Here is a 12,067-nt window from a genome sequence, read left to right as displayed (position 1 = left end):
ATTGGTTCTTAGCTCATGATGTGATTATCCAATAGCAAATCACCTCCACAGCGCCTGCAGAGTCGAATCTGCAGCTGTGCAATTCCTCTAGGGACAGAGATACAAAAGAAAGGCAGATCAAAAACTCAAACAGATATTCAGTGGTTCTTTAAGCTTTATTTACATGCACCATCTCTGATACAACCAAGATAGGAATTGGAATTACAACTGACAATGTCAACTTGATGTCTCTTTTTTTTTGTAGGAGCAATAGGAAGAAATGGAGAATGGATATTGGCAGTGAGTGTTATTTAAAATTAATGTAAAAAAGAATGAAGCTTCAAGTCAGTATTTTGTATTTTTTAGGATGAAATCATCCATGTGAAGCTGCAAAAAAATTCATATTTGGAAGCACATTTGTGCAGAATTTATTTTTCATAAATGAAAAATTCAGCCAAAGGGATTAAATATTTCTGTCACATTAATGTCAGTCAACTGTACGACGGGGTAACGTAATATTTTCTCAGTAACTCTGATTGAGGACACAGTTTCATTGATTCATTTGTCCTGATCAATACCCAACTGAGGTGGTCAAAAAAGTAGGCTACAGACCATTAATAACATAAAAGTGCTTTTACACAGCTCTAACCCAGTTTACATGGGGTAAAACATGCAGAATCACAATAAGAGAAAATTAAATTAATAAAACAGATCTGAATTTTAAAATGATGTTGTTAAATTTAACAAGGAGACAAACTCACAAAAAAGTAACCTTAAAAAAAAAAAATCATCCTGCTGTTCCTACAAAAACTGTGCTGATGTTTTTGTTTTTTTTGTTTTTTGTTTTTTTGCCCTTATAGCACTGGTTCCTAATATTTATACACTGTATATCCTCTTATTTCCACTTATTTAAACGCAGAAATATTTTGGCAATATTTAAAATACCGTGGTTGCTTCTTTCTCAAGTGACAAAAATGGCTCTAAGATACTACACATCCTCCTCTCACAGGGTTAGAAACACTATTTTCCCCCAGCACCTGCTGTAGTGCTGATAACAAAACGGGAGGCTACTAATGACACTCCGTCTGCAGCCACTCCCTGCTATCTTCTTATTTATAGCACCAAGAACTCCTTCAAATTAACAAACACCAAAATATTGTAGTTTAGTGCTGTGGAGTCTCCACGTGTGGTTATTTTCATCCAAATAGTCCTAAGTGTTCACTAATGTAAATGGTGTCAACTATGGTGTCAACTAGAGCTAAGTCATGGCCTTAATTCTGTCCTAAACTCTGTATACTGAACAGTACTTCCAATATTGCAGTAAGTGGAAGAGGAGGAAGAGGAGGACGAAGGGGGGGAGATGGTGAAAAGGGATCTGCAGCAGAAACACCATATCATCAAGACTTCAGTAATGCACCTCTTCAGAAGGAACAGAATTCACAGTAATGTCACTAAAATCACAGGGTAAAATTTGCTAAATAAAAATAAAACGTTACATACAAAAACCACACAATGTAGATCAGTTCACATCTTGATAACATATTAACTTCTACAGATTGATATTTGGTGCATGACTCGGTGCATCGATGGGGGAAAAAAGAAAAGCTTTTCATCAACATTTGTTTTCAAACTTTTAGTCCATTTAGGCTACGTCTCTTAAAGAAACTTAAAAAAAAAAAAACACAAACGCTTGTCAAGTATCCTCCACTGGAACGTAATAGTGTAACATTCTCTGCAGCTTGTTTCTGTAAACAGGCTGTCACCCCAACAACAGGCTGACAGCTGGTTTGGCAAAAATGTTGGTTTAGGTATGAAAGGGTGTGAAAGAGGAGAAAGCAGGGTGAAAACATATTCATCTTCAGTTTCATGTATCACTTTGTGATAAGAGTGATTCCCTGAGACTAACACGAGTTGATGCTTTTCATTTAGTTTAACAAAATGTCCTGTACTTCCAGTCAGTACTGTTGTTCACACCACTCTGGCATTGATCTTTTTAAAGAATTTTCTGTTTCCACTGTGAAGACACTATTGTGTGTCTCAGACACTTAAAATACAGTACCCAACTTAATGCCTCACGTTAAAAAGAATGGAAAAAAAATACTACATGAATACACTTTACATACTTCCTTCCCTCTACTTGCACAATGCAGGACAATGAAACCCAATTTACATTTTCCCCACTTCCTTTTTTTTTAGATCATGCTCAGCTCGGACAGAGCTTCTCAGCTTGGGACCCAGCTTTGAGGGGAGGTCTGTTTTGAGCTCGAGAAGCTTCCTGAATTCCTGTTGGCGTTCTGGGCGGAGGTGAGGCAAGAGTCGAAGCTGAGGTCCAGGCAATCTGCGTCCATCAGTTCATTGCGGATGATAGAGTCCATGTCGCACTCCAGGCTGCCATTGAACACGTCGAGGTCCAGATCGGCAGGAAAGCGGTCCTGGCTGGGCAAACCAGAGCTGAGCTGCATAGAGGTGTTCTTGCTGGGAGACTTCAGGTGCGGCTGCTTGGTGTCGGGGTGACTGGCGTCGTTGTCAGAGGTTGACAAGCCAGCTTGCCAACCAGGCACTGAAGAGCTTTGGGCCTGACCTGGACTGGTGGGGTTCACCAACATGTGGTCTTTGCGCAGCAGCATGGCGTTTCGGCGGGAGTTTTGCAGGGCAATAGCGGTGCTGGCCTGTGACATCAGTGGGTCAGACTGTGTGAGCATGACATTGCTGTGGCTGTGGGAGTCCAGACTGAGCAGATCCTGCAGGGTCTGGTGGTCGCTGAAGTGCGAGATGCAGGAGAAGGTGGTCTGCTTGTTCTCCTGAATGGTCTGCATGGGTGACTGCCGCAGGCTCGTGATGGACGGCGGGCTGAAAAGAGGGTTGGGCCCGTAGCTGCCAGAGGGGCTACCCAGACTGCTTCCTGAGCAGCTGAAGGTAAACACTGAGCTCCCCTGACCGTTTGCTCCGTTGTCTTCCTCTCCAGGAGGAGGCTGCTGGGATGCTGTCAGGCTGATATTGTCTAAAAGGTCATCCATCAGGTTGTCGGAGAGTCCATCGTTGAGGTTCATGGTACCTGCCAGGTCGGAGAGCCCTGTGGGCCCCGTGGACGGGGACATACTGCTGGGACTGGAGTACAGCATCGGGGAAAGGGGAGAGTCATCATCAGGCACCTCGTCCAGCTCCAGGTTGGCCAGGATCGGGGACAGACGACCGCTGAGTGTGCTGGCATTGGAATTGGTCCGGGAGCGGAAGTCTGTCCAGGCGTCTAGCTCGTCACTGCTGCGGGAAGTGGGACTTCCTGTCCATTTGGAGAGGCTGGAGGAGCTCTCAGAGCTGCCATCTTGAGCGGCCTGCAGTGACGCCTTCTTCTTGGTGGCGCGACCTCGGGCTCCTTTGATGTACTTGCTGTTATCCATCGATACAGCCCGTCGTCGAGGAGCTTTGCCTCCTTTCCCACCTTCTGGGTTGACCATCCACCAGGAACTTTTCCCCGTTCCTTCATTCTGGACTTTCACAAAACGACTGTGGAGGGACAGATTGTGTCGGATGGAATTCTGCAATAAAATGGATGAAAACAATTAAATGAATGTTCATACATAACTCAAATATGTGTGAAACCATGATCTCAAAGCACAGAAAATACACAGATTTTATACACAAAAGGCAGTTTATTAGTCATGAGGAAAACTACTCAGTCTGTACTGTAAAACCAGTTGTGTAAACTTTTCTGTGGTTTTGGAGGAGCTTTGTCAAGTCTGGGAAAATAACCTTGATGACATCATCATCCAGGCTTGGGCTTGGAGACAACAAATTTTTAACAAAAAGCCTCTGAAAAATGTGGCTGCCTACCAGGCAGTAAGCTTCTGATGAAAACAGCTGATTGCATTACAGGAATTGTAGGATCTAGTTTACTCCCTTTAGGAAGCCATACTACAGACTAAAAGTCAGAATATCCTGGTTTCTGCTGCATCTGTTTTGACCCCCAAACTTAATTTAAGTACCGGACTGAATTGCTATAGTACCCATTTAAGGTATGTGGGTCTTATTCTCATAGTTTCGTTCATTATTTAAATAACATTATAGTCAGTAAAGAAATTGGTTTGATCTGGGAACATGACAACATTGCTTCAGTAAAGTCCAACAGGGCTTTATTTCACTAATGGGCCAGAATATTCCCTGGTGGGACAGAAATAATCAGCGTGCACAATAATGACACGTTTCGTGGGTAAAAGCTTGAAGCTGACTGTTTAAAACTGATAGTTGAGACTGAACGTTCATTCTTGACGTTGGAAACCATAGCTGTCACCACTGGGACCATTTAGTTCTATTCTGGAGCTTTCAATCAGAGCACACAAGAAGTCCTTAAAGTCCTGAACCTCTGCAACTTGATGCCAGCAAGGCAAACTATGTATCTGCTGATGAAGATCTTGTGATATGATCAAAAGCTCCACAACAATTATTGACTGGATCTTGTGGTTTTCTGGGGAATAATAATACAGCTAACAGCTATCAGCTAACCTGAATTTGTTAAGAAGCTGTTTGATCGTCTGACTGCTCATGTTCGCTGCCCCGTTGGGCTTCTTTTTAGCAGTGCTATAACGTTGCCAGATCTCAACAATTAACTTGATTAGTGAAGCGTCATTATTAAGGTAGAAAGGATGATGAACATTACGAAAATGAGGATTTGTATTTGTGCTGGATGCCTCCTCCTTCCTCCCTCAACAGAAAGTCGAAGGTTTCTCTCATTAAACCAATTATTAAAACCAAGTACTGTGAACAATCGTAATACCGCAGTGTCTTCTAAGAGACACTTTTTCTTTGCACCTCACACTGTGACCTATTTCTGGCTGCTCTGAAAGGTCTACAGGATTTCCCTGGAGATGTTCCCAACCATGTACAAAATTAAACAGCTGGAGCCTGCACGGCTGGCCCGCAATAAGACTCACTGCAGTAAGTAAGGAGGAACTCTGCAGTGATCTCTGCAGCCCAAAGGCCAACTTCACCGGGACAGGGTCCAGCATAATTCTCTAAAGCTTGAATTAACTTGAGTAAACCGAGGTCCTATTTAAATCCATCTCTCAGAAGATTAAACTAATCAAACACTAAACAAGCACAGCACAGACAAACTCAAGCAACAAAAGTCTGCCCAGATAATATGGACCTGCAGAGGCAGCTGTGGAGACAGCTGATCTCCAGCTTTGTGATGACTAAAAGATCACAAATGAGTGTTGGCCACAGTTTTCCTCTAAATGCAATGAGTCAATGGAATGACCCGCTGACATCAAACTTACAGCAAAGCCCTCGCTTAAAGCCAATTAAAGGATTGGGTGTACCAGCAAACACTTTCATCAACAACGAAGCACATGTGACTCAGGTACCTCATTGCTTTTCTGTTTTTCACTCACCATAAGTTGGCTGGAAAGGTTTCTGGCTATTATCAATCATTCAGCATTAAACAATGATCCTCTCTGTAGACTAAATTACAGACTTCAGAGGATAAGGATGGCATTACAGTCAAATCCCACAAAAAGACAGATAACAACAATGTGCTAGTTGTTTTGTAAAACTTTCTGACTTCCCACACTGCAGCACTTAGCCCCAAGTCCATTTGTTCCTGCTGGAGAGTAAATCTTTTAAGACATGGCTTAACATTTTGGAAAATACACTTGGGTGGGACTAAAAAGAGAAGATTGATACCACTTTCATGTCTGTATGGTTAATATGAAGCTGTATCCAGCAGCAGTTTAGTTTCGCTTAGCTTAGCTTAGCATAAAGACTAGAAGGAGAAGGGAACAGCTAGCCTGCTACTGCCCAAAGGGAACAAAATCCAACTCCTCTAAAGCTCATTAATTAACAAATGATATCTTGTTTGTTTCATCCATACAAAAAAACAAAGTGTATAAATGACAAGCTGTAGACAGAGCCAGGCTATTCTGTTTGTGTGAAGCTAAGCTAACCAGCGGCTGGCAGTAACAACATGAGAGCGGTATCAATCAAACCTTTCCTGTTAAAACAAGTCACTAACATATAGTTGAATTTTTAAACCGCTGGTTACTGTAGTTTTTGAGAAACATTTCTTAAACAGGAGTAAATGTATTTGAGTGCATTTGTTGGGACTATTTTTCCACTGTGGATTAATACGTAACACTGAGGACTGCGTACGTAGGATCAGCCACACATTACCTGCAGTCAGTGCACATGTTGATCATAAGGATGGAGCATGTCGGCCTTATACCAGGCTTTAGATACACAAACAGAAGTTGGGAGAGGATGTTTTTGTTGGTTTTTGTCTCTTTGTGTTAACAATGAGGGAAAGATAGAATATCACTTTTATCCTTTGGTTCATTCCTGCCGCCATGTTGTGCTTTGGCCAAACCCTGCACATTTCCTCTCACTTCAGCTTCAGCTGGAACGAATCCATTTCCATTAGCTGAGTTTATGAAGGGAGAGCTAGGCTGATAATTAAAAGTACATAAATCTCCAATTGTTTGAAGAAAAGTGCTAAAAAAGATGAGGAGAGAACTCCGAATGTCACAGCAGAGCAGGTGTTAATAAAACACACAGGGAAGCAACTCTGTTTGTTGGGTTTTAATTTTCTTTCATTTTTCTTCTGCCAGCACCTGGGACTAAGCAGGATATGGACGATTTTAGTATTTTCACTTGCTCCAAAGGTTGATAAATGAGCCTCATGGGAGAATTTTACTCTCAAATCTGCACAAATCCCCTTAAAACAACAGACTGTATGAACAGTATAGGAACAGACAAACTGCTGCTGCCGTGAAGCAAAGTTCAACAGCACTTACTGGCTGAGGAAACATCTCAGGGTCCAAATGGACTGTTTCCACTAATGCCAGTGCTACAGTGACTTAAGGCAATTACCTTGCTACAAAAGGTCATGATTTCACTATTATGAATATATTTGAGAGTAGTCATCCCTCAGAACATGCAAGCTTTTAACACCACTTTGCCAATCGCCCTGTGTTTTAGATTTGGCTTTTTAAAAACAGGTATGAGAGGTTGAACAAAGGTTGTGTGCCAAGAAATACATTACCAGTTTCCTTTTAATTATCTAACTGTGTTTCTAACGTCCCCCTAAAAGCAATTTGACCAACATTTGATGTTTTGTTTTTAATTTCTCTATTAATAAATTTACTTGATTTCCTACAAATCTAATTATGTCAGATTGTGCAAAACAGATTCAAGCTTTAGTCCAGGTAGAAAAACTGGTTATGATGAACTCTGCCACATAATTTCACTCAAAACTGACTTAAGCATAGTTAGTCTGCCAACTAGAGTCCAAATAATTAGTTGTGTGACAGGAAAATAAGCGGTAACTATCAGTTCAGTAACTTTTCCAGAAAAGGTTCCCTCAGTCTTTACTTATACCATCACTTTTAAGCCCTATTTTTGACATTTGATAGAAAAATGTATCTTACAGTAGAAACAGAGAATTTCATGACATTGATAAAGAAACAACATCCAACCCCTTTAAACACGTCGATGCATCCCTTTGGGCGAGTTCTGACTCATTGAAATGAAAAAGAAAACATTTATCAATGTGTTTCTCACCAACTGCCTCAATCAAACAACAAGCAACAAGATATCTGACATCATGTGTGTCATCGGGGGCTGGTCACCCTTAGCACATAAATGCTGAGAGACAAGCCAAATACTGTTAATCATCCCATGGCCGACAGAGACTGAACAATAACAGCAACACCTGTCCCGATCGGTCCAATGCCGCTGAATCCAACAGCCCTGCAATAAACAAATAAACCTCGGTGACACTTCAGTTTGGGGTGAGGCCGTCAGAGAGGTTTGGTGTCAACTCTATGGTCATTTATGGGACCATAAATTGTAGTGTGCTGGATTGTGCTGTATTAAAGCAGATGGATGAAATGGCTGTTGCACCTTGCAATACAACACAGTCCAGTATAATATCATAATATATAACCTGAAAAACGACCAATCAAATCGATCCAGTCCTGTTTTTCATTCACTGTAAGGGCCTTGCTGTGGTCAACGATATACAGTAATCCAGACTGTGTGTACAACATTACATTCCTGTTATTTCCTGAATTTCAGAAGGAATGTGTGGCCATGTAGGAGGTAAGACCACCGGCTCTGCTCCTCGAAGGAAACAGCCAGTGAACATAATTACAGCCATTAGGCTTTAGAAAAGAGTCCAAATTTCTGAATGACGCACAGGGACATACAGTATGAGCCACACAGCGTTTAAAAAGAAAAAAAATTTTAAATCACAAAAGAGCAAACTCCTGCCTTCCCCTCCCCCACACAGTCACAGCAGTGCTGCAGCACCCTTTGAGCAATGCCTCGTTCTGAACGGGGACTGGAGCGACGCCAGTTCAGCCAGAGCCAGATCCACAGAGAAACACTGAGCTTCTCTCACACTGCTACACGTTGACCTACATAATTTATAGTCAGCTGATTGATTCTTGTGCCCGGGCCACATGAAAAGACAGTGTGGCACACAGCAGGGCTGAGCTGCTGGCCGGTCATCCGTCTACTGTAGGAAGCTAAACATTTAGTTTGGATTCACAACAATGAGAGGGAGGGGGAAAAAAACTCATAAAGCTCGTCACTGAATGTGGCGTTGTCCTGTTTGTTTTTTTCTTCATGGGCGTGAGATGTGTGACAGCTCTGGATGTACAACCCCACAGTCCAGCTGAGAACATTTTTGCACACAGTCCCTCGTGCAGATGACCAACCTTAAGCTGATAGCTGAATGTCACACAGCTACAAAGCATCTCCTAGGAAATGCTGATGTCAGCTCCTCTGAAACCCCAACGTTAACCCTTTCCTCTGCAGCCACTGAATGAACATCCAAGCATGAATGAAAACTGGCCGCCACTAATCTAAAGAATTAACTAAGCAGCTGACTCTGCGCAGATTAATCAGCTGTGAGCATCTGTTTGTTTCTCATACAGATTGCTCGTGCTGTGTACTGTGACTCCCAACGAGCCGAAGCAACACGATGAGGTTCACTGTTACTGTGATTTCTCCATGAAGAACCCCCCTGGAATCGGCCTGCATCCCACATCCACAGTTGTGCAGGATTACAAACCTATTTCCAGAGTTTTTTCTCTAACCCCCCCACCACCACCACCACCACCACCACCATCCCCCCTCCAATCTAAATCCTGCAAAGCTCAAAGCTTTCATCAGACTTGATTCCATGACAGATGAATTGGTTTTCCAGCCCTGTGCTAATCCTTAAAATCAAACAGAAGCAAACAGAGCCCCGGTGAAGCTTGTAAGAAGCCCCTGTGCTGCAGTGTCACCAGTTTGTCTGAAAGTGAAATTAACTTTGCATTGCCTGTTCTGAGTCTCGACTTTCATACCCACTGCTTTGTTTTTACAGGATTAGTTTTGCACTCTGATTTTTTTAAGTGGAAAACTAATAGTGTGTGTAATTTGATGCACATTCACATCACAGCTGTAGCCTTGTATTTTGACAGGCGGCTGGGTCATAAGTCATTTAACACCATGTGCCTGTCACACAGCTCCCTCCTCCCTGCTGAATATCTACACTCACAACCAAATATGCCTGATAACAAAGCTAAAAACATAATTCATGCTGTGCACAGTGGTGTGTGCAGATGACACAGCCAGTGTCTGTACCCTCCTCCTCCATCTCTACATTAGCTGTGGTTGTGTGCATTGTGTCTTGACATGACCACAGTGTGGTCTTTGTTGTGATGACAGCTCCAGCACGTCGCCGCTCACCTTCCAGCCTGCGGAGCTGTTGCTGTCGCCTTTGTCCTTGAAATATGGCACAGACCTCACCATCCAGTCATAGATCTGGGACAAGGTCAGCCTTTTCTCCGGGGAGCTCTCGATGGCTTGGGTAATGAGGTCTGCATAGGAGTAGTTTCCCCAGGCGTTCCTGCGGGCGGAGGACTTCCTCAGCTGCTGGGAGGCAGAGCCGCCCGGAGCCGCGGCGGGGGTCTGCGCCGAGGAAGGCGAGCCGTCGGCGGCCTCCTCCTTGCAGGGGCCGCGCTGGACCTCCACCGGCTGGGAGCCGGAGCCGGAGCCGGAGCCGCAGCTCGGCTCCCGGGCTGTACCAGCACCACAGCTGGGTTTCTGCGCGGCGCCGCTGCCTTCCTCATCATCCTCCTCCTCGGGGATGACGTCAGCGTCAGTCGTCCCGGGTTTGCCCGCTCCGGAGTCCGGACGGGGCAGCGGCCAGGTGCAGGAGCGCGGCCGCTTCTGGGGCTCGAAGTCCGGATCTATCTCAACGTTTAAGGGAGGCTCGTCGCCGATGCGCGGCGCCTCAGCCATGTTAATCGCAATGTCTCGTCGGCTGCACAAAGGGTTATAAAATCACTCGGGTCGCATTCCATCAATGTGTGCAGGCTTCAGGGACACTTTATTTACTATGCACGATATGCAAATGCCCCCCCCCCTGCAGCCCTGTCCCAACACGTGTCTGTCTGTCCGCGGCACACACAGCAGATCGGGCTGACCAGCATCAACAGGACATCGCCTTTTCTCATGCACAGCCCACACCCTGACCAACATGCATTGCAATTTCGCGAAATGTGGCGTTAAAGACGGGGCCGGGTCCTCGGAGGAATCCGAGCGGCGTTCCTTCACAAAGCGCCCGCGTCCTGCACCGCGGTCCTGCGACGTGCATGCCAGGAGAAAATGAAAATGACTTCATCTAATGTCAGCACATCAGCTTTATCATCCCGCACACAGCTGCCATCTTGACTGTTTCCTTTCCCGAGTCCTTTATCATCCGTGCAGAGAGCTGCCAGTCGCCCGAGCAGCGCGCCGCTGTCCAGATAGCATCAAGGCGGAGATCGGCTTCTCAAGGGCCCTGCAGCTTGTTAAGAAAACAGGACGTCTACACAAATTCTGCAAGACACAAAGCCGCCCTCTGAAGATCTAAAACAAATAAAACTGACGTATTCTGGCTGTATATCTGTGACATCTTGAGCAGACCGGCAGCAGCCTGCAGAGACACTTCATTCAATCTGCTGCTGCTGCTGCAAAGGCTCCGAGTCCAAGAGCAGAGGAAAACACACAGATCCTGCCCCCTGGACTGCACCGACGTTAAAGAGACAGTGTGGACATGTCCTCAGCAGTGACATCACTGTCCTCAGTCTTTTATGGTCATGGGAGTTCAACCAGAGAGCCACTAATGCTGCAAAATATCAGGAGTCTGCTGTTTCTGGACTTAAATATTAAATAATAAAGTTGAAGCAACAACACCAGAACTTACCTGTGCTTGGTGAGACCACAAGCAATAAAATCTGTAAAGAATATTCATCTTGTAAATGACATTTTCTATCCACAGCCTGTTTCAAAGTCTCCACATACTGCCAGTAATAAAACTACTGGAGAAATACTGAATCCTTCATGTAATTATTCATTTGTTGTCCACAAAGTTGTCAAATTAAAAAGTACTTGAGTCTGAAGGATCCTTAATCTTGCTTTCAAAGGACACGACCTCAGTAATAATTCAATATAATAATGTATAATAATACAGTAGCCTATGACACAGACAGTAATTAATACAAAATAAAAATGTCAATTGTTTTATAACAAATGGAAGCTGCCACTTACCTGATGTGAAAGTTGAATTCCTGAATTAACATCCACATAAAAAGTGAGTAATTGGCTGAGAAATAATCTGATATTATGTATATTGATTTTCCAAAGGCATTAAATCATGAAGATATGATTGTATATTGTTGTGTATAAACACACATACACCAACACATATAAATACTGTACTGATCGTGTCTGTGTGTGTGTCAATACTAGGAAAAAATATACTTATTAATGGTGGCGATTGTTTATCTGACCAAGAATAATGAAACTGTTGACCTCACTGACGGTGCAGGTTGTTTTGGTTGAAAGCTGAATGTTGTAACAATGTTATTCTACACTTCAACATAAAAAGATACTTAAATGAATGAAATTCACACTTGAACAAACATACATCCTCCATTATGAAACAGCAGTCAGGTTTTAGAGCTTAAAACACTGTTGTGTACAAAGTGGACTGCAGAAGTTTCAGAGTTTTGAAGTTCCTGGATTTTATGATTCAAATACGACTTAGTTTTTGCAAAAATAA

At 43.5% G+C, this 12,067-nt stretch overlaps 1 protein-coding gene across 1 annotated transcript; it reads right to left on the bottom strand.

Moving 5' to 3' along the window:
• Positions 1-136: 136 nt before the first annotated feature.
• On the bottom strand, positions 137-10,972 carry foxo3a (forkhead box O3A). The gene is made up of 2 exons (XM_071498793.1): positions 9,709-10,972; positions 137-3,515 (listed from the first exon to the last, which is right to left on the bottom strand). Exons 1-2 carry the CDS (start codon positions 10,261-10,263, stop codon positions 2,202-2,204), a joined length of 1,869 nt encoding a protein of 622 aa, XP_071354894.1. The 5' UTR covers positions 10,264-10,972; the 3' UTR covers positions 137-2,201.
• Between the last annotated feature and the right edge of the window lie 1,095 nt (positions 10,973-12,067).

Source organism: Trachinotus anak, unplaced genomic scaffold (genome assembly GCF_046630095.1).
Source record: "Trachinotus anak isolate AG129_WGS33_773 ecotype Australia unplaced genomic scaffold, CSIRO_AGI_Tana_v1 ptg000015l, whole genome shotgun sequence".
In the NCBI taxonomy this organism is placed as follows: domain Eukaryota; kingdom Metazoa; phylum Chordata; class Actinopteri; order Carangiformes; family Carangidae; genus Trachinotus; species Trachinotus anak.
The sequence above is the reverse complement of the archived record's forward strand: the minus strand, read 5'-3'. Positions and strand labels throughout refer to the sequence as shown.